General features: G+C 53.5%; 1 protein-coding gene across 7 annotated transcripts in view; it reads right to left on the bottom strand.

Annotated features, from left to right (window-relative positions):
* Myt1l (myelin transcription factor 1 like) overlaps positions 1-25,961 on the bottom strand; it is a 147,455-nt gene that overhangs the window by 100,570 nt on the left and 20,924 nt on the right. For 4 of the 7 annotated variants that reach the window (XM_076832546.2, XM_076832547.2, XM_076832545.2 and 1 more), the window contains exons 4-5: positions 19,000-19,406; positions 3,234-4,205 (exon numbers count right to left, since the gene is read on the bottom strand). In XM_076832546.2, coding sequence (XP_076688661.1) covers positions 3,234-4,205; positions 19,000-19,406 — 1,379 coding nt within the window. Of the gene's footprint in view, positions 1-3,227; positions 4,206-18,999; positions 19,407-25,961 lie in introns of all 7 variants that reach the window. The other 3 variants (XM_076832541.2, XM_076832544.2, XM_076832543.2) reach the window with 2 other exon arrangements.

A 25,961-nucleotide genomic window follows, 5' to 3' on the forward strand; every position in this document is an offset into this window, starting at 1 on the left:
TTTTCTTCAGGGGTTTACTTCTATTATATGGGTATCTCATTAATCAGGCCAATCATAATCGTTCTACTTTTAGTTAAGAATTCACATCTATCAAGAAAAAAACTTTTGTTTTAAAACATTGAAGGCTTCTGAACTTTCTTTTTAAGCTATTTATGTGAACTGAAGTAGAAGAGAGTCACAGGACCAGTAATGTCCCCAAGTTGACTCCCTTTCTTGGTCAGCTCGAGTGCGCCATCTCCTAGCGGGGTTCTCAGGTGCTGGGGCCTCCTGAGCCAGAGAGGTGCCAAGGGAGACCCTCCCCTTGATCTGTCCTGCCATTGTGCAGGCAGCGGGACCACCCAGTGGTATGTGCCGTGGTCTAGCTTCTCCTGACCTGGTCAAGGCCTCTCACACCTGCAGACTGAGAGCCTGGCGATCTGCCTACCTTGGAATGATTCCGCAAGAATATTGGTATGATTTAGTCAATCTAAGTATAAAATAGCAAGTGCCTAGTAAGAGTTTCAGACAAGATAATTGATCAAAAATCATAAACTAGAGATAAAAGATTGATAACTAGATACAGATGACTTGCAGAAGATAAAAATTCGATGGCTATTACTGATCACCAAGTGTCTATTTCATAGGACACTTAAGACTTCTCACAAATTGTATTATTTCAAGATTTGGAAAGCGTTTTGAAATTAAGTATAGGTTTTTATAAAAACAAGGTATGTCAAAATTATCTGCATTTTGGAAGACAACAAGCGTATAATCTCCTCTCGATGCATGGGGTCCAGTTGAGGTGGGATGTGCTACCTGCCTTTGCCGTCACCTCCCCTGGATTTCTTACTTTGTACGATTGCAATTCATCTTAAAAGCAAACGTGGAAGCCAACACAAGACAACTGAGCAAGCAGAGAGACCAAAAATCAACCAGAAACCTTGCAACAAACAAGAGGAAACAAATTGTGACTGCACTTAGCTTGCTGGGGTAGAGCAGGTGATGGGCAGAGGACAGAGGGGGTCATCGTTTGCTTCTTTTGTATTAGCTCAAGATTTGGAAACTGACACATTAAATCAGTTTGAGGACTGTGGACAATGAAAATTGATACAGTATCCTCCCATCTTTACTGCAGTGACAGCCCCTGAAGACAGACGGAAGACCTGCTAGGCAGTTGCGGCAATTGTCATCAATGTGTTGGTGAGATCTGATCCCATGACATTTTTTTCTTTTAAAGAGAGCCTTAATCTCTTTGTTCTCCTTCGTTGGCCTTAATCGGCTTTACTTATTTAGCTCTGAATGTTTACATGGAACAATATAGAAAATGCTGGTAGAAAATAGAAATGTCTTGTCAGGGGCAGATTGGAAAAACTGGGAGAGGGAGAAACTGATGCCTCCCACCTTATAGAGCCCAAGCCCCAGTCCTTCTCCGTCTGTGGAAAGGCACAGCTCAGTTTTCACCGTTCATTCCCAGCCGCCCCCATGTACACAGGGGAAGCAAGTGCTTTATATTTCATTTCTTTCAAAAAGCAAAGCAAAACAACAGCAAAACTAAATGACTCAAAATGGGCATAAAGCAGCCGAGTTTGGAGGCCACAGACACAGAGCAGTCACGGCAGCCCAGACTCTGAGACACATCCTCATGGCCTTGTGGCTGCAGAGGACCACTGTGCTACCCAGAGTCAGAGCTCATCCCGAAAGCCCCGACTCAGGGCGAAAGCACAGCCCAGACCGCGTGGGCACAGAGCGGTCACAGGAGCAGAGGCACTCCTCGCTAGAGTGTGGGTTCTCCTCAGCTTCTCAGAGACTCAACGCACAATCCTAAGAGATGGTCTGGCCCATCTTGTCCACAGTGACAGCCCTGTCCTGAAACATGCAGGCTTGCTTCCTTTGGCAGGTCATGCCCCTTGGCCACCTCCCCACCCCATGGCCCAGCGTTGTGCTTCAGCAGCTGGAAGGGCTGTTGGCCCACCACCTGCCAACCAGGAGTGCACAGATCGGGCTAAGGCTCATCTCAAATTTGGATTTGCTTCAATCAGTGCCCAACTCGCCACAGAAATCATACGCACACATTGAGAGGAGAGTACACACCGATGTCACAGCAGAAAAAATTCAGTTTTTCTAATTGAAGTTTACACAGCAACTGACTTTCAAACTATATTCTTAAACGTCATTATCAGATCCACAGTGAGGAAACTCAGAATTTGTAATGCACAGCATAAAGTGAAAAACCAACAGAACAGATACATTTTTGGTGCTAATATAGTAGGCTTTAAGGAGTTACCAATTTCATTCTTGAAATTGATTCTTGCTTTGTTCTAAAAGAAACTTGAAAATGAGCAAATAGACAACACCAGACCCCTGCGTGAGGCTGTGTCATAACCTGCCTCAAAGTGGACACTTGCTTCTACAAACACGAGTATTCATTCAGGCCGAGTATCTATATATTTACTATATATATGGGAAGTAGGTATATATAGTTAAATATATAGATATATGCCATAAGCGCCTGCATTTTTCATGAGGAGAAATTGAACTAAAACTATCATACTGGATAGTCTTGAGCATTTTATAATAAATTATATTTGAGAAAACACCGCAATTGCTTCCTTAGTGAAATGGAGTCAGTGTGTGTGGGGGTGCACTAAAGAACGTGCTGTTGATCTCGGCCGAGGCCACCAGGGCTTGCACAGCCAGCAGCTTCTGACCCTGTCTCTCCCAGGGAGCTCATGTGCAGCCCTGGCCTCACCCTGGGTCCTGGGTCATCCTGCTGCTGCTCAGTCTGTCGGGGTGCTGCTCTGGGGGTGTGTCTCCAATGGGTGTCATCGGACGGCAACTTATGTACTGTAGGGCCACCTCCCCAGTCCCATTTGTGAAGTGTGCTTGGTTCTGATGGACTAACCAGCACTCAGTCCCTGGCCTTTCCCAGGTCCTTGTTCCTCTGCAGCGGCACGGGCTCCCAGTGCCTTCTACCTCGGGCGTGTTCACGCACCAGCCCTGGCCTCTCCAGGAATGCCTCGGTACTCATCTGCTCTAATAACGGGACACCAAGCTTTATGCATTTCCCAGACAAATATTCCATTTGCTCTTCAGAAACATCATCACAAAATATAATTCTGGCACCAACTCTGGAAGGGGCCTCAGAGACGGGACTTAGTGAGAGTCAGACTGTAATTGAGGACCATCACCAACATCTTTTGTTTAGCTCATGTTTCCATGAGGCAACTTACGTTAGGTAGAAATATTACCTTTACCATAGTATGGCTTTTTGACATGGCTGTCACTGGACCTGGGTTTCCTGTCCTCCCCGGGAAGCTGTCTTGGAGACTGGTCCTCGTACGACCTCAGAGTGTCCCTCCTCCCGGCGTCCATGGCCATCTTCTCCCTCATGGCCTTGGCCCTCTCGGTTTCCAGGGCGATGGCCTTCTCAAGGAGCGTCAGGTTGCCCTTGGTCATGTCAAACACCTCCTCGGACCTGTCCGAGTTTATGGAGGTGGTGTCATCGTCCCTCTCCTGACACCCGTCCTCCTTGGCGCAGCTAGAGAACGTTCTGGGCCTGGGGCTGAGCTGCTCCTCCAGCCGCATGAGGTTCATCATGTCCGAGTAGCTCCGGTCAGGTGTCCTGCCCGGGAAGTCATCCTCTGGCCGGCCGTGCTGCCGGGCGCTGGCGCTGGGCGGGGGACCCCGGTCCTGGGGGTCGGTCTCGCTGAGCTTGCGGGCCAGGTCGAAGCACTGGTTGCGCAGGCACTCGAGGCTGCTCAGGCACACCTCCTCCTCGCTCTCCTCGCCCAGCCTCTCACCCAGCCCATTGCTCACGGGCTTCCCCAGCACCACGTAGTTCACGCTCCTGCTGTCCTGCGGCGCCATCCCCTCCACATGGCCGCGGTCACCGATGCCGTCCGAGAGCACAACGCCGTGGCCCTGCGCCAGCAGCTTCAGGGAGTCCACGGTCTCCCTGACCACGTCGCTGTCCAGGTCCAGGCTGAGCTCGCCCTTGCGACTTAGGCTCTCGCTCTTGCCGCTCTCGTCCTCCAGGCTGTTGGAGGTGTTGCTGTTCATCTCGGACTCGGTCCGGGCACGGTGTGCCGCGTCCTCGGCGATCTTGCCCAGGTTCAGCAGCGACTTGGCCACCAGCTCGTCGTAGTTGTCGTACTCCTCGTTATTGTTGTCGTCCTTCTCCGCATCCTGCAGCATGCGTGTGCTGTGGCAGCTCATCTGACGGTCTTCTGCAAAGGGAATAGAGAAGACAAAGGGAAAGAAAAGAGAGGTGGCTAGAACTGGGAGTTCAGAGGCAACCGCAGGACACAGCATGGCCATGCAGGCCCTTGCGTGGCCCAGAGCAGGCCCTGGCTGCTCTGGTCATGTGTCCACAGGAGGGAAGTGAGGGGGCCAGGTGGAGCGAGGCCCTTGGAGCATCCCCCGTGGGCTGCTAGTCCCCCGAGTCAGTCTGAGACCAACCAACACACATGATAAGCACAGCATGAAACAGACATTCCCACTTCTGAGGTTCAAGATTGGCCTGTTGTCTGCACAGGTTTATTTATGCGCAGCCCGGCAGCTGAGTACTGACCGTATCCACCTTCTCGCCACACTTCTCAAGAGCTCATGAACTCTTGTTTTGCCAACTCTTAAACAGATGTTCTCAGCAATTGCTTTTAAATGGTCTGTTTCTGCAGTCCCACTCAGGCGACGGGGAGGGAAGCCTGCTGTTCTGAGGACCCCGCAGGTACCTCCACGGGGAGACACCCAGGATGGGGCTGCACTAAGAGCGATTCTGAGTCCGATTCCTTCCAGGGACTTACATGCCACATAGTGAAGCCACAGGAACCCCACAGCACAAGTGTGAGGGGAAACCCACAGGACTGCACCCTACTCTCCGCAGGCCTGTGCAGAGGGAAGGGCCTGGGAGGAGCTGGGCACTGTGTGCCCTGTGGCTGGCACTCGCCATCGCACTGCAGACAGTGCTGCCAGGTCTCCCACCACAGCCACAGGAAACCTGGGGCAGCTGGAAGGAATGACGGGAAGATGGGTGTTGTGTTCAACCTGAAAACGTGTTTAGGGAGAATTTCCAAAAGAGGCCACATCCAACATCCATCCAACCCTCTACTGAGAATCACACTCTGTTAACACTCAAAGAACATTTGGGATTTGTATCTCTATTCGCCTTTCCACGTAAATGATGTTGTGTGGGTTGCAAAACAGATAGCACGTGGCTCTCGAGTGCATCCCCTTGGGTTGATTTGGCCACTGTTTCCCATTTCCACGTCTCTTCTTTGTTTCTATGACTAAAACACCAGAGTGAGAAGAATTTTTAACATTAGTAATGGTTTGGGGGATGAGGCATGTTGACCAATAGAAAATGCCAGGTGACTAAAGCTGAGATACTGAACTCTGGTACTTGGTTTATGGATTGTATGTTTTAGTGAAAAAAGATTTGGAGCTCAATAGAGACTAACCCCCTGGAGCCAACAAATAGCTAAGATCTGCATCCCAACACTGAGAGCCAAATGCACCAGGTCAAATGGAGCAGATGCCGTCTCTCTTCCGGACCACTCTATGCATCATCTCCCTTATTACAAGATGATGTATCCCCAAAGAGCAGCAGAAGGAAAGGACACCAGACCAGGGGAAGCCATCGGAAACATGGCGGCAGTGCCACCCTCATGCAAAGCATGCTGTCAGCCTCGGTTCAAGCTTCAGAGCCAAGTCAAGCCTGTTCTAACGACTTTGGGAACACCAGCTTTATATTCTTCTCTCAATTTACCCACATCCTCGCGCTCAGGACTATGACTAGAGAAGCGCCCTGGGGAATACCAAGTTGGTGGCTTCTGCCCGCTGACCCTTGTGGCTGTCCTGCACCCCTGGACCACACAATGAGTTCCTAAGTCCTGGTTTGAAATTGCAAATGCACACATGGCAGGTGGAAGCATTTTGGAAGCTGAGTCAAAGAAGGAGCCGCAGCCAGGTGAGACCTGCGTTTCCCTGATCACCCCCATGAGTTCCCCTGGGAGACTAGTCCTCCTGTCTTGGAGAACTTTGAAAAGCAGCAGGTGTTGACAGTGGATAACAGACAAGGAGACCTATCTGCCCCGTGCACTCCCCACAGCCTTGCAGAGCCACACTGGTCACCAGACGGTGGCCCAGACTTGAAGGTCCGTCTTCCTACCAGTGCAGTAGGGATGGGACGGCCACTCTCCTGTCCTCACCTTAGTTACTTCAAGTTACCTGTCCTCCCACAGCGTCTCTGGGCTGAGGAGTCCGGCTCACCTTTTGATAATGAGGTGTCTGTCAATCTCACCACTCAGGCCGCATCACCTTCTCTCAAGAAAATTCAAAGATGAATGGATGAGCTTCCTCCCACAGCCGCACGGCCACTCTGATGGGTGAAGCTGGACAAGCTGGGACAGGGCCCTCCTATGGGGAAGTGGGAGAGTTTGGGGCACTTCCTATGGGAAGAGGGAGAGTGTGGCCCGCCTCCCACGTGAGGTTCCATAGCACAGCGCACTGTGCCTTGGCAATCATGTGACAATGAGCAGGAAAGGAGGAGTCACCTGACCCGGTCCACATAGGTCCTCTGCTGCTTGTGCCTGTGTGAAGTGGGGACATGGGCATCTGGAGCCTTGGCAGACCTCTGGTAGGTGGGGACCGAGAAACTGCCAGGACATCTCTTGTGAGAGTTGTGTTGTTAGGAAGCATTGTGTGGCCTCCTGCCCCCCAGAAGCCTGGCACACATGGCTGCTGGCCTTGTCACACTGCCTTGTCCCAGTGCACCCGACCCCTGAGCAGGAGGGGGAAACCAGCACACTGCAGAAGGAGCCTGAAGTCAGGCCACAGGATGTGCATCTGAGCACACTGCTGCTGTGGGGTGTGGCTTTTCAAGTTCCTAATGCTCAGGGTTGTCCATGGCCAGGAGTCCTTGCAGGTCACCAGAGCCTCTCCATCACCACTATCTAACTGCTCTGAAGCACATTCAGAAAAAGGCAGGTCTTCTCTGTAGGCTAAGGGAGGGGCAGTTGCTCATCAGCAAGAGGATGGGCCTGTGCCTGGGTGTGGTGAGATTCAGGACCATTCACTGGGAGCTGCTGGATCTCTACCTCTGGTTTCTGCATCCAGGCAATTTACATGGGGAGTGGTTTTTGCTGAACTAACGTGAAATGAGTCACATGCATACCTGGGCTTTGGCAAATAGACCACAATTTCCTGTGCCATTCAGGATTAAAAATGTGGTACAAATCATCCACAAAGTGGATATTAGCCATGAGAACTTCTTGAGGCAGCTACTAGTTTCTATCCAGTAATTCATGTTCTACCAAAGAACGCACTTGTGATGAGAAGAGCACTGTTTTCAGAGAGTCAAAGTGCACACTCCTGCTCTAGGTAAAGGAACATGACCCCTTGGGAAGGGTCCAGAGAAGCTCATGCCACTTTCTTCCCTTGTGGAGTTGTGCCTTTTTAATCTGTCATCCCCAAAGGGCCAGAGAAAACAGACTGTGAAGGGTGGTCACCTCTCAGGGCACCAGCCCAGGCATTGGCACTGGGGACTGCAGAAGTTTCATCCTGGGCTGGCCATTGGAGATGGCCGGTCCAGCCACTTCCAGACCACAAGCCCAGAGAGCAGAGATGACGGTGATGAAGCACAAAGCCTGTCCTGCACCTCCCCAGCGACCACAAACCCGTGACTGCTGTTACATGTGCGCTTTCAACCCACAGAGTTGTATGACATGCTGTGGGGCCACCTTATTTCCGAGCCAGCTTGCTGTGTGCAATTCCTGCCACACACACACATGGTCAGGCAGTCTGGAGATTTTCCTAAGGAAAGTATAAGATCTTTTGGGTGTTTTCCCTCCATCCTCAGGACGAGTTTGTGGCCACAGCTCTGTGGACTCAAGTTTATGGACACAAGCAGTGGCTTTTGAGCAGTTTGTTTCTAGGAAACATGCCTGACACGGCTTTGGAGACACATCTGGTCCAACCGAGTCACTGCTGTTCCTTCTAGTCACTACAATAGGCTACCGTCAAGCTGGTACTAACCATATCAGGGCCGACACCACCACAGGCTGCCAGGCCCAGGAGGCCTGGTCTGAGCCTTATCGGCGCTTCAAGCCACGGAAGCCTGCTGTTCCACTGCACTGGAGAGGTGCCCACTTAACTACGGGAGGGGAGAGTGGCAGCCATGCTTCTGACCTGTTCAGTGATGATCAGATGATGGTGCTTCAATAGCTATTGCAGTGGCACAGGTCACACACGTCACATAACCATGTCACATGGGGAGGGACACTCAGGCTGCACGTGTCTGTGTTCAGTAAGTGAGATCTGTAAGCTGGACTTCAGCGCAGCTCACCAGGTCTCCTGTCTGTCCTCACTGAGGCACATGAGGACCTTCTGAGAGGCCCCGAGCTGCTGCTCCTTCCGACAGAGGACAACACAAAGCTACACCGGGCGAGGGACTTCTCAAGTCACCTGCTGTCCAGAGACAGCTGGGATGGCACGCTGGATTCTGTTTCCACAGTGACCAGACTGCAGCGCCCTCCCCACCCGGGCCTGGGGCTCGTGCAGCACAGCCAGCAGGTGGTCTGCCCCTCCGAGTACTCAGGGTCCCTCCACCGGCCCCAGAAGCCTCCTGTTTCTGGATTCATCTTCTGATTTCCCCCTTCGGTGCTTCTTGTTGGTGTGGCATGGATTGAGGAGGTGCTGGATTCCCAGTTACTCAGCCCTGGACCCTATCAGGACCACCTACCAGGACCCTGATGGAGGCAGCTGAGGTCCGTGGTGTGGAGGGGAAATTAGAAGTCAGGAAAGCCCTGGACCCTGGACCAGGACCAGAGGAGCCCTGGATGCCAGCTCCAGGTGCCAGCACAGGAAGGGAGAACCGAGCAGGGAGGACGAGGGAAGGCAGGCGAGAGCCAGGATGAGGATGCAGAAAGGGCTCGGGAGGGGCAGGAGGACCCAGCCACCTTGAGGCTCTGCTGTGCTGACCCTCTTCCCAACAGACACATCTGCCTCTTCTTCAGACCAGGGAAGCAGCTTTGGAACCTCCCTGCAGGTCTCCTCCACTGCTGTGAAAACCTTGGCGTCCTCCCTGGGTGGTAGGACAGGAACTGCCCAGCTAGTGCTGCTCAGTACCACAGCCCCAGCTCACACAGGACCCACTTTTGAGCTCCTGCTCAAACTGGGCTCCTCTTCCCGGATGGTTCCTTTGCTTCTCATTTGCTCAATCAACGTAGCCAGTGTCTCCTACCTCGATCTTTTTTTTTTTCCTTACTTTTCCAAACTACAGTGTGTTTTTCTGATATAATCTGTCCTCTGCAGCCCCAAACCCTTAAGTGTTAGTCACACATCTGAACATTACCTTCAGTGATACACCTGTGCTGGACAGGTGGCCCAGGCAGCAGTGGCACAGATGCTGGGGGGACACAGGGACACCAGCTGCTGAGGGCCATAAAGGTAGAAGAAGAAGTATTTGAGTTTCCTTCATGTTTAAATTATCCAAAGCTCTTAGAAGTTATTTAAGGTGAATGATTTCTACTGGGCATATGATTTCCTAAAGTTCGTGAAAAGTTGTTTAGCGTTAGCTGGCTTTTCATGTTCTAAACCAGGGAAAGCAGGGCTCTGCCTTTCTGGAGGATCATCCTCCCTGTGCACATGGAGGGCTCTGAGTCGCATGGGCTTGTGTTGGTGCCATCTCTGTGTTTGTGAGATCTCTACAGCAATCTGTTCCACGTCTGCATAAGCTCTGCCTGGAGAGGGAGACGTGTCCTGCTGTGGCCCTACCTCATGGCCTTCTTAACAGAGGGCAGGCCAGTGCTTACTGGGTTAGGACCCCAGCCCAGGCCTCTCCCACTGTCCCCGCCGTTGTGCTGCTGTGAAGCAGCAGGAAAACAGGAGCTGCTCACAGGACAAGCAAGACAGCAGGAGGGACCGGCACTGCAGCTGTGCGGCCTGGCAAACCCCTGTCCCAGGCTGCAGTCTGTGCTGCTTCACAAGGCAGCGGTGGTCTGGGCGCCGTGTGTCCTGTGGAATTGCTGAAACTGTGCAGTGGTGTCCTGGCGGCTGTGCAGTCTCCTCTGGGGTCCTCTCCGCGCTGCAGTCTTGTTGCTCTGGAGAGTTGGCCCCTGGCGGGCCACGGAGGGCCTGCTGGGATCCACTGCCCTGCACCTGAGTCCTCGCTGCTGTCTTTGCCATCTGCCTTTGTAAATCCGTGTACTCTGCGGAGCAGTGGCCAGGGTCCCCCTCCAATCTGGTAGGTCCACGCATCCTCTTGTGGTCCTGCCAACTCAGTTCAGGACCGAGGGGACTAGACTGGCTGGCTCCTCTCCTTCACACCTGGAAGACTCCCCGCTAGGTCACTCCCTCCTGAGATGCCCCTGTCCCTGCTCCTGTCATCGTCAAATCCTCCCAGGACGCAGGAAGGAAGAGGAGCTGGACACCCCTGCCAGGGGGATACTTGTCTCTCACAAGAACAAGGTCCCATGGAACAGAGGCTACCTGAGAAGGGCCTGCATGGCCTTCCCTTGGCTGTCCACCCACCTGGGCTCAGTGCTGGACATCTTCACACTGAACATGAGGTGACCTTTCACAGTCCTTTAATCAGATCACTCTGCCCAAGCAGCCCTGCTGGGCCCAAGGGCACTGACCACTATCTGCTGCGTCACACTGAGAGCCGGACACAACCAAAGGCAACATGCTTGACTCCTGGAAGTCGTGCCGGTGACAGAGGCGAAAACAAGACCTGCTATGGTGTCGGAGCGGTTCCTGCTATAAGGAAAACTGGACAAGGTAGGGGACGGGCCGCTGGGGAGGGTGGGTTTCAGAGAGGAGGCCGGGCCCCGTGAGGGGCATCAGTGGCCTGGGGGTCCTGGAGCCAGCTCTGTAGGAAGGCACAGAGCACTGGGTGACACCTGGAGGTGAGGCTCAGCCTGGAGCCCTGGCAACGGGGAGCGGGCATGAGGAATGGACGTGGTGAGGGGCAGGCCTCGGTGCCGTCTCCCGAAGTCGCAGGAGAAGCACATCACAGAGCCTGAGAACAGCCCCTGCAGGCCTGCTTGAGCAGCCTCTGTCCCCAAGCAGTCCCACCCTTGGCTTCTAATGCTACAGCTCCCTGCAGGCCCACATCACTGCCTCACTGCAGATGAAGAGTGACTCCAAGGAGAACTTCTGCTCCAGTGTTCAAAGTCATGGAACCGGGAACACTGGTTGGGTCCCAACCTGAGCAGACCACTACCACTCCCTTGGCCGACAGGATCGTCCCCAGAGAGCCCAGGAGTAGTGGGCAGCAGGCAGCCTGTCCTCCAGGGCAGAGCCCAGGCCCCACCCAGGGCCCAGCCCTTGGCATCTGTTTCCACGGAGAGCTCAGCACAAGGTTGACATAGCTGGGACGGGGAATGGAGCGCAGGCCAGGACATGCAGAGGGGAGGCTTCCTCGGCTGCAGGGACGGCGTCTCAGTCCCAGGGGAAAGGAACGCAGTGGCTTATCATGCGAGCGAGATTGTTTGAGTCACATGCATCATGCGTCGGCTGAGCATCAGCCCATCCCTGGTGTGAGCGGTGCCAGGCGGTTGTGTGAGGGGGAGATGGCTCTGAAGTGCAACCCTCTTCACTGTGGATCCAAGCTTGTCACTTCTGTCACCATGTTTGGTGAGGGCCTGTCCCATTGGCCAGGGGTGAGGAAGCTCACAGGAGCCTCCTGCTGTGACTTCTGCAACACAGGCACATGCATAGTTTGTACATGTGTTTTATAGAACAGAACTTTTACTGGAACGGACTGCCTGCTGACCACCATGTCCTGCCATGGCCTCTGGGGCCTGGGTTTGGAGTGGTTCTCTGAACTGCCTGGTTCGAGGGGGGCTGACTGTGCTGGCTTTCCCACGAGCACTCCCCCAGCCCAGGGAAGGTGCCTGCACAGGGAAGGGCTCCTCAGCCAACATCAGCCACATCTATGAATGGAGTAGGTGGAGGAAAGGGGACCGGCAGGCAGGAGGCTGGGTCCTAGTCCTTGTCCTACAGGAAGCCGCTGCCTAGGGCAGTGCAGAGGGGAGCAGCGCTCCTGCCCATGTCCTCCTGTGCCCGCTCTGCCTCACCAGGGAAGTCTGCCCTGGCTGACTTCTGTTGTCCAGAGCTAGCCCTGCAGCTGTACAATAGGCTGCAGGCCAGGAGGCCGAGGGGCAGGGCCTTCTGACTGGGCCAAGGGCTCGACTCTGATGATTTGAGATGCTGTATTGCCCATTCCATAGGCTAAACCACAATTTAAAATTTCCACTAAACTAAATGAGGTAAACTGAAGGAAAACTAACAATCTTCACCAGGGAGCTAAGTTGCCTATAGACTTAGAAATATAAAAATATAGAAATAAATATAAAAATAAAAGTTTTAAGAAATATAATCTTAGAAACTTATATTTCTTAAAACTTTTATTAATTAGGCATCTAAATTAATGGAATGTGAATGGAAGAAATTTAACTTATTCATAAAGTATTTTGGTTTTTTTGTACTGGGGATTGAACTCTGGGTACTGGACCACTAAGCCACCTCCCTAGCCCTATTTTGTATTTTATTTAGAGACAGAGTCTCACTGAGTTGCTTAGCACCTTGCTTTTGCTGAGGCTGGCTTTGAACTCGTGATCCTCCTTCCTCAGCCTCCAGAGCCGCTGGGATTATAGGCATGCACCACCGTGCCCGGCCATTGATAAAGTTTTGAGACCTTGCTTTTAGAAGACACTTTAGGTCTCTGGCTTACTTAAGTTCAGGGATTCGAGACTAGCGGCGGGTGGCGTCCTGCTACCACAGCTGCCTGAGAGCCACTGTCACGGCATGTTCTGTCCCGTCCTGCCTCCGTCCCTCTGCCCTTGTCTGTCTGTCTGTCTCTCTCTCTCACAATAGGTCAGCTTCCAAACCAGCTGGACAACCTTGAGCTTGCTTGGCCCAGAGGAGAGTGCACGTCCCACCTTTCGGTCGTAAACCAGGGACTAGAAAAGTCTAAGACCCGACTTTCTTTTTCTGAGAGGGTGCGGGTGTGTGGCCACCTCCACAATCAGCTGGACTGGGAGCCTCCTCGGGGGTCACACCCTTGATCTGCGTGTCTGTCACCCTGCTTCACGCGGGCAGAGGGAGGTGTGCCACCTCCTTCTAAGCAGCCTGCAGAGACAACTATTTTTTCCTTTTTTTTAGTTGTAGATGGGCACAATACCTTTATTTTTACTTATCTATTTGTATGCGGTGTTGAGGACCAAACCCAGGGCCTCACAGGTGCTGGCAAGTGCTCTGTGACTGAGCCACAACCCCAGCTTGAGACACCATTTTTTTAATGACTTTTTTAAAGACAGTAGTTCAATGGCTCTTGGTATCCAAAACTCGAGCTCTGATTTCCAACTCAACCCTTTAAAGCCTCTTCCTCACTCACACCTTCCCGCTCTGCCCTCTGAAAACAGCTGCGTTCTTTAAGGGCACACTCTTTCCACACTATATTATGCATTTTTTTTCTGGTGAATTTACTCAGTGTTTTAAAAAACAAGACAAAAAAATAAAAACTCCTTTCAACCCAGAGGCCTCTGGGAACCTAGAAAACACGCGCCTGGAACAAACCATGGCTGTGCTCCGGAAGCTGTGGCACATGGAGTGCACTTGCTGGGTGCAGGCCTGGCCTCGCAGCACAGTGGCCGAGGGTGCTGACCTTGCCTGGCCCCACCCCAGCACTGCCGTCTGAGTGGTTGTGCACGTACCACACTTTCCTCCAGCGTTGGGGCAGGACAGGGAGTGCGAGACGGCTGAGTCATGATGGCCAAATTGTGGCCCAAGTGAAGCCCTGTGCCCCTGGTGACCCGCTCTTAGGGATGGTCACAGCCAAGAGCCTGATATCCTTCCAGGCATCAGACTGCTTGGTGACAGACTAGTACTTGGGACAAAAATCAAATTCACGAGGCATAGGAAATAAGCTGCTCTTCTTAAAGAGGACCCCCGGGGCAGACGGAGCTCCCTGCCTCCCAAGTTCTCCTCTCATCACCAGGCAGAAGGTGGTCCCGGCACACTGTGCATGCCACTTGCATTTAAACATGCATGGCTTACATCTTTATCACGTTTTCTGGTTTGTTTCAAAGTACCTGAACATTCGGGAACTATAAGGTATGATTATGTTTTATATTTATGCATGGAGAGCGGTTTTACCATGGACTGATCCCTAGAAAGGTCTAGCTGTAGGAAGACTTGCTCTGAAGCCTCAGGGCCTCGTACGCCAACCTGCCTGCCTTCCAGACGTCCTGACACCCATCCTGGATGTAGGGAAGGCCAGTCTTTAAGAGGAAGAAGGATCACTGCATTCCTTCTCCCGGGGCCCACAGTGTCCTCACGCTGAAGCCGTGCATACTAAACATGTCGTCTTTGTTCTGCGTTGGTCTCAGAACTCTTCCCTTTTCTGCTGACTGCAGGAGAAATGGGGTTGGCTAATTCTGATTTTCACAGCTTGTCTGCATTTCAACTCGCTTCCCTAATCAGGGACATTTCCCTGAGAAAGACATGAGAGGATAATTGGCTAATCAACATGGGGAGCAGCATCCTGAAGGGAAGCTAGGGATTCAGGGCCAGATACAGGCCCCTCGCTCGGCACAGGGCTCCGTCTTCCCCTCACACACTCGAGCCTGTCCATCACCGACTGTCAGGGTGCTTCAGCAAGCTGCGGCCCAGCGCAGTGTGTTGCTTGAAAGGAGGCAAGCCCCAGGAAGTTGTACCACCAAACACAGAGTCTGTGGGAAGAATTCGCAGGGCCATTTGCCTGGCCTTCCCTCAGAGACAGGGAGCTGCACAGAGGAAGACCGAATCAGACACAGGACTGTCATGGTGAGGCCCCACGGACACATCCAAAATCAGTTGGTGGGAGCTGATCGCCAGCCCCTCAACAGGCCGCAGGAGAGTCCAGTGCTCTCCCCTGACAAAAGCCCCTCTGCTGTGACCCCACCTGCATTTGCTCTGCTGGGGCTGTGGCTTTGCCTGGCCTCTGTAATCACACAGCTCGGTGGAGCAGTTGTCACCAGGGCTCAGCTTCCTCTAGCCCCTCTCCCCTGGGGCACACGCGCAAGGCTGCCATGGCGCATCCTGGCCTCCATACAGGGACCGCAGAAGGCAAGCCGGATGCCGTCGGGCAGCACGGCCCTGCCCAGACCTGCGTCATCCCAGCCATGGGGGCCTGTCCTCAGTGCGCCTATCCAGGGCAGGCCCGAGACTCCTCAGGGAACAGGAGAAGGGACCTCACAAAGCCTGGCAGGAGCACAGGGGAGGAGCCGTCTGTGGGGGCTGGTCTGGAAGGCCGAGCCCCTCCTTGCAGATCGCACTCCTGCTCCTGGAGAGGCAAGGTGTCTGCACAGGGAGGCAGGAACATGCACATGTGCATCCAGGTCTTTGTTTAGTGACTGCTCTGGGGGGACTGGAGCATCACATGCACATCACTCACTGGGCCCTGATGGCCGTTTAATCTCTTTTCCTCAACAGAAACCCCAAATCACATTTGTCATCACAGACACCTCATCTGCTAATAGAATTGCCTCCACCACCGATCAATCACCTATCTACCTTTAGAATAAAGAAATTAATAAATGTGAAATTGACCATTACGATGTATTTTGACAATAAAATTCTTCATGCAAAGACCAGTTTCTGTGGATCAAGTTCACAATCACTGACTGATCAATCACAAGTTGCTCAGCTGCTCTTTGCAGAAAGAGATGAAACGGCCTTGAGCTCTCCAACAGCCCACAGCCCAGCCGACTGTACAGCCAGCATTTTCAGCCCTGATCTCTATGAGCCTCAGCTTCTCACGCGCACAGCCAGAGGTTTCTCTGGCCACGCGCCCTGCCTTGATGTGAAGGTCACGCACAGCCTGCACACAATTGCGCTCGCAGGAAATGCGTGTCACTGTATGATTTTGGTCCATGTGTGACTGCAGTCTGGAGGGTCCTGGGAATTAAAGCAAGCACTTAATCTCTAAGTCCCAAAGGGCATTCCCTCTAGAACCCGTGGGCTCCTATCACACTCACAGGGTGACTCATAGAAACTTGTTTTATCTCAATCACAACCTCTCAGAAGCTCCACATCTCCATTCACAGTCAAGATGGACATGTGTCCCCGAGGAGCAAACATCAGCGGCCTCGCAGCATAGACACCTGGCACTCCACATCTGCTCCTGAGGCTGATGCCGGCTTAGGCTTCGTTCCTGTGCCACCCCACTGCCCTGGTCTCCCCTGGGGACGCCTGAGTCATGCTTGGCACTGTCCTGCTGCGTTCTGTCTTCCTGTCACCTTGGGGTCATGGTCTGCACCACCACCGCAGGGCCAAGGTGCAGCAGCCCTGAGGAGTCTGCTGCTGGCCTGGGGCAGGAGGGAGCTCCTTGCCACCAAGGAGCAGGAAGAGCACCTGAGGTGCTGAAGCAGGAGAGGTGTCTCTCCTGAGCACTGTCGGGCCCGCTGCACCCACTCTGTGCTTCTCCCGTAGCAGGTGCCCTGACAATGGCACGGGCCTGCCTCTCTTGACAGGGACGTGGGCACAGCTCTACACAAGATGACTACGCTGTGCTCAGTGAGTGGGGGTGAGGACAGGAGGTGCCGGGCTTATGCTAATAAATCAGACACAACTAGGAGTTTGGTTGTGAGAAGTGACTGCCAGGTGGGCCCAGCTCCACTGTCCCTTTGGTTGACAATCTTTCTGGAGCTGCTTGGCCTTGCTGGGTCATGAGCACTTGGAGTGTAGCCCACTGGGACCAGTATCCCAGCAGCAGTGGCTGAGCGAAGGCCTGGCACAGCTGCTCCAGGGGCTGCTCCAGTGGGGCCTCCAGGACGGCAGGCTCGAGGATCTCCAGGAGCCAGCTGCCACGTGGCTCACTCCTAGGGGAGCTGTTGTGTGGCTTAGAGAACAAAAGGCTGTGGTGTGTCTTCCAGAGAACCTGCAGCAGCCAAAGACGCACTGGAGGGTCCCCACGGGGCCACTAGAGTTGACTCTGATGGCTCCTGAGGCCTGGGGTCACATGAGGGCTGTCTGAAAGGTAGGGAATTATCACCCCTTCTGCCGAGAACATCAACTGAGGGACCTTTGCCCCCTCAGACGCAGATGGTCTGTCTCACCCCAGCTAACCTGGCCACCCTTCCTGAGCAGCCTGTTGGTTCTGCTAATGATCACAGGTGACTGGCCAGGCGCGGTGCGGCCCTGAGTTTGCGCACCAGCACCAGTGTTGTATGCGTGTATGGCCACCAGCGGCCCCCTCCTCCTGGTTTTGCCGTGTCACCTGCATTCCCACGTGCACCCACCAGCATGTTCCAGGTGCCTGCGTGGGGTCCAGGTGTGGTCAGGTGAGCCCGAGCACTGGGGCTGACTTCCTAACTGTGACTGTGTGACATAGGACCACGCATCTGTGTGTCACAACCACTGCTTTTCTGTCTGGAAAAACCCCTTTCATTTTGATTTGTTGTCTGGTTTCAAACCAAACATATTCTAGGTGACGGCCTTGAACAAACCCACGCAGCCACAGAATGCGATTCCACCAGCTTCCCAATGTGTTTCCAAAGCCAGTCACCTGTACTTCTGCAGACAGACTACATAAAATAGGACCCTAAACAAACTAAGGTGGAAAGCTCGAGTTTAGAAAGTGGAGAAGGACCTACATGTTGCTAAGACCCTAGTTAGCTGACACAAGTTTCAGACCTACTCTCTCAGACCACTGTGCACAAACCCTCACGACTGTGAACTCTGGGTCCATGGCCTTCCCAGCAGGACGGGAAGGGAAAAGCGGTGTTTGATTCCATCTCAACAGCAGGCCCCGGCCAAGGCACAAGTCTTTCCCTCATCTAGACAACTGGTGACAACACCCAGCACTCTGTGCCCCAGCAGCGTGAGCTGACGGCACCCCTCCCCAGCTCTCAATGTCAGCACAGAGCTGCGGCTTACTCCCAGGGGAAAGCTATGTGACTTTTCACACAGAGCTGCGGGTTTAGTTCTTGGCATCTCACCAGGGATGCCACTCTAGACTTGGCAGATTAAGCAGTCAGCCAACAGCACAGGTGCCCCGTGCCTTGGTGGGTCTTCACAGAGCCTCTAAACATCAAGAAGAAACTTGGGGGAACACATTTAAACAACTTACGTCTGTGCACGCCTGTGCATGTTGGCTTATACATGTAAATGTGATTAAGCCAAGAGTTGAGAAATATTCCATAAAATGCAGGCTTCCTGATGTGCCCACCAGGATTCTAGTGGGGTCTAGCCACTCTGGCCACCTGGCAACCTGAGGCTTCTCCCTGATGGCTGATTGTGTCTAGGTGCTCAGAAACTCTGCTGGAGCCCAGGTTCTTGAAGAGCCTCGAGCCCAGGGATAGGCTGAGAAAGAAGAGCTCCCTTATTTGCAGGAGGTAAACCCTAAGCTGATGGTGACCCTGGGTTCTTGAGAGAGTGCCCAATCTTTCTAGAATAAAAATGACCTTTAGAAAATGTTTTGTTTCAAAGTCACCTGTTTGAGTCTTTTTCTAACAGAAAGCTAGACATGAAATGAGAGCCATCCTGTGTGTTGCAGGACACCTTGGGCCTGCCCACACTGTCTGCCACGCTTCCCACCAGTGGAGGCCTCAGACCAGAAACATGGTGGTCGAACGTGGCCAAGTCACCCTGATGGTCGAGTCCCCTCCCTTGGGTCCTCCAGGGCCCAGGCTCTTCCAGTAGCACGGTATGGGACAGGGATAGCACTTCTTGATAACCCATGAAAGAAAATGTGAAATTAAAGACCAGGTATGCTCAATTAGTTTTCTTGCTAAATTTTGCCTGGTTGATCAGATACGCACAGCGTAAACATCTCAGCAAACTGCTGTGACAATCATCTGAATCACCACCTGAACAACCTCAGAGCCGAGGTGCGAATTCACACAGATGGCTCGTTGTCGGGTATCGAGCAAGCCGACTTTTCACAGGAAGCTTCCTGGATATTAACACCAGAACATTCACACTGAGAAGCTGACCCAAACCAGAGCCTGGCCCTTTTGCCAGTGTTTTAAAGATTACCATTTTCCTCCTCTTCCTCCTCCTCCTCCTCCTCTTCCTCCTCCTCCTCTTCCTCCTCCTCCTCTTCCTCCTCCTCCACATCCTCTCCGTCTTCGTCATCATCCTCATCATCTTCCTCTTCCTCGATATCCTCCTCTTCCTCCCGGTCCACCTCCTCGTCCTCCTCGTCCTCGTCTCCTTGCTCGTCATTGTCCTCAGAGAACTCCTCGTCTTCCTCCTCGTCCTCCTCATCCTCGTCGTCATCGTCCTCCTCCTTCTCGTCCATGTCCTCTGTCCCGTCACTTTCGTAGCATTCATCCACTGAGGAGCTGTCGGCTTTCACTGCAAACGGTTTCCGCTTGGGAGCAGGTTCCTGAGGCTGTTTGTCTTGTGTTTTCCTTTTTTTAGCCAAGGGACAACCATACACACTGATAAAAAATCGAGAGAGAGAGAAAGAGAAGATTTGTGTTACTGTCTCTGACGATCACAGCAAAGAGCGCCTGGTGGAGGGCGCCAGGTGAGCATGACCGCCATCAGCTGTGTGCCGAGTGCGTGGGCACCGTGCACACACATGCCCGAGCCTTGGATGAAATGGCACCTCAAGGAGCGCAGCGGGCGCCTGTCCAGCTGCCGCTAACGCCCAGTCTGAGCCTCCCAGCTCCTCGTGACCCCAGATCCAAATGGCATGGAGGTTCTGAGAACTCATGGGATGGTTATGAGACACTTGTTGGGCATGCACGTCATGCAGTTGGCAATGCACATTCACTTCACCAGGCATCGGACCAGACATCGTACCACGTGGGAAGTACAATTAAAACTGCATTATGCACACTTTATTAGCAGATACAAATTTAGTTCAAATATGCAGACATTACACTGGGAGAGCTCTACCTGTGTGTGGGTTTGTGTAGTTTATGGGTGGGAGGAGCCCACTGGGGATGATGGACCATGGGCCTGTTGGTGCTGCTGAGGAGACTGCATTGTCTGGAATCATGCAGGACGTTATAGGCTGTGCATGGGCTCAGTCTACCCAGCACCCCAGAGAATGTGGTCAGCTGTCACCACTTAGGCTGAAATCAGCCCAACTTGGGGAAGACCCTCACAGAGTGGGCTCTCAATCTTCCCTTGAGAAGGGGGAAACTTTTTCTATTATACTGCAAACCCAGTTTTTCTTTTCTTTCTGGAAATTCAATATGTGCTACAAAAATTTAGGGAGGAGAGGGAGAGGCAAATGTGTCCTTGCTCCTGAATGAGATACGGAGTTCCCTCCTGATGGTGCTGCCGAGGATGCCTGCAGGCCTAGCTGGGCCCAGTCCTGGACCTGGGGATGGCCAGATGCTAATGTGGTCTGAGACATCCGTGCCATTCATCTGGGTGACTCCCCTGCGTGGGATCCTGTGCAGCACAGGACAAGCAGAGGTGAGAGCACAGATCCTCAGTTCAGGACCCTCAGGTCTGTCAGGGACTTGGACGTGTCAGTAATACTATTTAGACGCACTCATGGCCGTTCACCAGGGGACCCCAATACTGCCCATAATGACACCCAAACAATAATCGGAGGGAGTGGACCAAGGGCAAGAAGCACTCTGATAAAACACGTGAAGGGACTGTGTCATGGAAGAGGAGCAGGTGGTCAGGGGCCAGCAGGCTCTCTAGGAAGAGGTGGCTCTGGAGATGAACTCTCCAGGATAAGTCAGTGGCACCTGGAGAAAAGAAACCCTTCCACCAAGTCCAAGGAGACAGTTTGCAAAAAAACGTGAGCAAAAGGAAAAGCATATGAGGCTCAGAAAACTGAAACAGAAGCTTGCACAGTGTAGAACTGAGAGCAGACAGGGGTGGGCAAGAGAGCAGGGGCAGTGTGGAGCAGGGGACAGACCCATGGAGGCCCCCCAAGGCACCTCAGAGCTCCAGGCAGAACACGCAGAGCTAGAGTCCTCCCAGGGACCTAGCAATGAGTCACATGTGCTTTTGAGAAGGGGGACAGCCAGCTTGGTGTGAGGCTGGAGAGGAGTGGGGGGCAGCTGCCAGGCTGCCCTGGTGGTGGACAGAGTGGCAGGTGCACCGAGGAGGAGGTCACATTGCCAGAAGTGCTTTTGGATGTGGGAGGGGTGGGGGAGCAGCCGGGACCCTAGGGAGGCTCTACTGCACCCTCAGCCCCAGCGTAGGCCATGGTGGCCAGTGAAGGGCGGAGCACAGTGGGCAGGCATGGACTCAGGAGGTAGGGGCAGCATGTGTTGCGCTTGGAGCATGGTGGATTTGATCTGCCTTTGTCAGGACTCTTTGGTTGAGCCATCGGCCGAGTGAGGACCACTCAGCTGTCACGCACTGAGAGGTCAGGCCAGGGCTTGATGAGAGAGCAATGCTGAGAACCACCGTGAGGAATGCTGGGGCTGTTGGTCATTGTTCGGGCCTCTAGCTGTGCAGCAGACACAGGGCTCCTCAGGGCTTGGGAAGCCAGCTGTCCCAGTGGCCAACATGTCAAGACATTTAGAACAACAGTACTGGTGGCAAAAATCCATTACTGTTCCTGGGATACACTTCAGGATCCAGCAGAGAGAACGTCATTGACCTTGTGCCCTGGGGAGGCTGCCCACCTGGGAGAGGTCCCTCCACCTGGATGCCAGGGTTTGACTGTGCTCTGAAGACAGCTGGCTGACTCCTCAGGCTCTGTTGGCCTTAAAATAGAGGACGCCTGGGCTCAGCCTTTTCAATGCCTGCATCCCTTAGAAACAAAGGAGCAAAGCAAGTATGGAAATTGCTACAGCCAGGAAAAGCAAAGGAAAGGACATGGTCTGCAGTGTAGGGAAGGACGTGGTCTGCAGTGAAGGGAAGGACATGTTCTGCATTGTAGGGAAGGACGTTGGTCTGCATTGTAGGGAAGGATGTTGGTCTTCAGTGTAGGGAAGGACGTGGTCTGCAGTGTAGGGAAGGACGTGGTCTGCAGTGTAGGGAAGGATGTTGGTCTGCAGTGTAGGGAAGGACATTGGTCTGCATTGTAGGGAAGGATGTTGGTCTGCAGTGTAGGGAAGGACGTGGTCTGCAGTGTAGGGAAGGACGTGGTCTGCAGTGTAGGGAAGGATGTTGGACTGCAGTGTAGGGAAGGACGTGGTCTGCAGTGTAGGGAAGGACGTGGTCTGCAGTGTAGGGAAGGATGTTGGACTGCAGTGTAGGGAAGGACGTGGTCTGCAGTGTAGGGAAGGACGTGGTCTGCAGTGTAGGGAAGGACGTGGTCTGCATTGTAGGGAAGGATGTTGGACTGCAGTGTAGGGAAGGACGTGGTCTGCAGTGTAGGGAAGGACATTGGTCTGCATTGTAGGGAAGGATGTTGGTCTGCAGTGTAGGGAAGGACGTGGTCTGCAGTGTAGGGAAGGACGTGGTCTGCAGTGTAGGGAAGGATGTTGGACTGCAGTGTAGGGAAGGACGTTGGTCTGCATTGTAGGGAAGGATGTGGTCTGCATTGTAGGGAAGGATGTGGTCTGCAGTGTAGGGAAGGATGTGGTCTGCATTGTAGGGAAGGATGTTGGTCTGCATTGTAGGGAAGGATGTGGTCTGCAGTGTAGGGAAGGACGTTGGTCTGCATTGTAGGGAAGGATGTTGGTCTTCAGTGTAGGGAAGGACGTGGTCTGCATTGTAGAGAAGGACGTGCTCTGCAGTGTAGGGAAGGACGTGGTCTGCAGTGTAGGGAAGGACGTGGTCTGCAGTGTAGGGAAGGACGTGGTCTGCAGTGTAGAGAAGGACATTGGTCTGCAGTGTAAGGAAGGACGTGGTCTGCAGTGTAGGGAAGGACGTGGTCTGCAGTGTAGGGAAGGACATTGGTCTGCAGTGTAGGGAAGGACGTGGTCTGCAGTGTAGGGAAGGATGTGGTCTGCAGTGTAGAGAAGGACATTGGTCTGCAGTGTAAGGAAGGACGTGGTCTGCAGTGTAGGGAAGGACGTGGTCTGCAGTGTAGAGAAGGACATTGGTCTGCAGTGTAGGGAAGGACGTGGTCTGCAGTGTAGGGAAGGACGTGGTCTGCAGTGTAGAGGACATTGGTCTGCAGTGTAAGGAAGGACGTGGTCTGCAGTGTAGGGAAGGACGTGGTCTGCAGTGTAGGGAAGGATGTGGTCTGCAGTGTAGGGAAGGACGTTGGTCTGCATTGTAGGGAAGGATGTTGGTCTTCAGTGTAGGGAAGGACGTGGTCTGCATTGTAGAGAAGGACATGGTCTGCAGTGTAGGGAAGAACGTGGTCTGCAGTGTAGAGAAGGACATTGGTCTGCAGTGTAGGGAAGGACGTGGTCTGCAGTGTAGGGAAGGACGTGGTCTGCAGTGTAGAGAAGGACATTGGTCTGCAGTGTAAGGAAGGACGTGGTCTGCAGTGTAGGGAAGGACGTGGTCTGCAGTGTAGAGAAGGACATTGGTCTGCAGTGTAGAGAAGGACATTGCTCTGCAGTGTAGGGAAGGACGTGGTCTGCAGTGTAGGGAAGGACGTGGTCTGCAGTGTAGAGAAGGACATTGGTCTGCAGTGTAAGGAAGGACGTGGTCTGCAGTGTAGGGAAGGATGTGGTCTGCAGCATATTTCAGATATGGATTTTGGGGGAGGGGATTACCAGGTGCTGGACCACTGAGATGCCTCCACAGCCCTTTTTATTGTTTTAGAGGCAGACCCTTGGCTAGCTTTACGTGAGATCCTGTGGCCTCAGCCTCCAGAGTTGCTGGCATCCACAACTGTGGCCACTATGCTTGGCTCGAATATGGAATCTGTGAAAGATCCTGAGATTTTCTGGGGCAGCTTTCTCATGTTTAGTTCACATCTGACACTGAGTCAGTTTGAGATCCATGGTGGCCCGTCTCTCTGGCGGACCTGCTTAGGTGCGCCCTGAAGGTGCCCAGGCAGTGTCAGTGGGAGCCCAGGAGGCCTGCCGCTCCTCAGGTCCCCTAGGCTTAGGGTTGCGGTGGCCACTGTCTTGCCATCCTTCTGCTCATGGCTCTCCTGTGAGTGTCAGATGCCTGCTGGTCTGTGCAGAGCTCTGCATCGTGGGCTCTCAACCAGCGGTCACCAGGCCCACTGTCAGCCCAGTTCCAGGATCCTGAGGCACGACGGCAGACAGGGCCATGTGTCTTCTGGGATGCTTCTTCCCTCAGGTTGGCAGTGGGGACTTCTTCAGGGGCAGGAGGGCCCCTCTCCCCCTCCCTCCTCGTGCATGCCCAGAACCCACCCTTTCAGGACGGCACTGGTGCAGACTTGGAGACGGCCATGCTGCAGAGCGCAGAGCAGGACAGAATGGTCTTCTTACTCGCGGCTGCAGTAGAATGACTGGGATTTTGGAAGATGGTGGGTCTGGCTGTGAGGACATTTGGGAGCATGGACTCCAACTGCAGAGCACCACAGAGGTGGGTGTCTGGGTCCTGAGGTTATAGAGGCACTCTGTCCCCAGAGCAGGGTTCCTGCCACCTGCTCCTCCTTGTGGGGCAGCAGGCACAACCCCTGCCTTGGCTGTGCCCCATGGCACTGTCCCGCCAAGGGCTTCCAGTCCATCAGTGTGCTTTGGAGAAGCCGAGAACGGGGAGGAAAGAGAAGAGAGGAGGGAGCAGCATAAGTTGTTGACCAAGACAGAAAACCCAGGTGTGATCATAGAAGCCAGGTGGGCATGGAAGGCACAGGTGGGAGCTAACCTGCCTCCAAAGCCACAGTTCCTACTCTGGGAGTGCCTGGAGTCCAGCAGTCGCTGGGTCTGAGTACATGCAACATGTCACAGGCCATGGGAGGTAGCTGGGTTGTGATGTGGAAGCGCAAGGCTTCCCTCCTTAACACGGGGTACACACCTGGGCTGGACCTGGGTCTCAGCTTGCCATGTGCTAGGAGGATACTAAAATCTTAAATTGCTTCCTTCCTGCCTGTGTTCCACCTGAGCAGATGTCTTTCCTTGACTATACTTTTGCAAATCATTTGGATTCACTTTCCCACCACCGGCATTTGCTGGCTATAAACGCCCAGTGTTTCCTGCCACTTCACCTGGTTGGTTGCTAAGGGCTTTCACTATGTCCCTTAACCTGAAATGCAAACAAAGCCTACAACATCCCTTTGTCCTCTCTGTTTGCCATTCTCACTGACTGTCAGCTCCTGGTATCTGGTTTCAGTGTGACAACAAATTCAAACCCAAGACACACTTCCTCTACCACAGGGCAGTGGGCCCTGGGGGGAAGGAGCCTGTGACCAGGGAGCTGCTCAGATCCGCAGAGGCTCTTGGTTCTGAGAACACAACCTAATGCATGCTGGGGAGGCCTTGGGAGGCTGCTCTGGGGCGTGGCTTGGGGTGTGCCTTCTGTGGAGTCCACCTTCTGTGAGCCTGGAAGGAGGGAGGGTGGGTCTTGCCCTCGTCCTCTGCACCAGGAGGTGATGTGGGCAGCCTGCCTGACTCTGCAGTCACACCCAGCTCCAGCTGGGCTCCTGTCTGTTCACACGTGCAAAGCCACAGTGCTGGAACGTCCCAGACTGGGAGAAGCAGGTGGAGTCCCTCGGGTGATGAGCTCGGCCTTCACCCTCCTCTTCCCTGTGCATAGGTTCCAAGCTCAACTTCCTCCTTGGGATTCAAGTCACTGTCGCATTCTGAGTTCTGCTTCTCCAAGGTGTGGCGAAGCCCCCACCAGCTGTGGTTCCATACTGGCCGACCCAGCCTTGCCCAGGCCAGGCACTCTGCAGGGTTTCCCGATGGAACAAACCAGGTTTCTCTGTGGATTAGGAAGGAGTGCCTTTGCTGTTCTGGGCGGGCCTGGGGCCTCACACTGCCTTCCTCCTTCAGGGGGTGGGAGAGCGCCCCTTGAACTGGTTCTTGGTCTAGGAGCTGCAGGATCAATACAGTAGTCACCAGGCATATGTAACTATTTGATTGAAATTAAAGAAAATTATAATTCAAAACCTCTCTTGGATTTGTCACATTCCAAGTGGCCACCATTCTGGACAGCAGACAGACATGTCCATCATCAGGCAAGGCTTCCTGGACGTT

Source organism: Callospermophilus lateralis, chromosome 14 (genome assembly GCF_048772815.1).
Source record: "Callospermophilus lateralis isolate mCalLat2 chromosome 14, mCalLat2.hap1, whole genome shotgun sequence".
NCBI lineage: Eukaryota > Metazoa > Chordata > Mammalia > Rodentia > Sciuridae > Callospermophilus > Callospermophilus lateralis.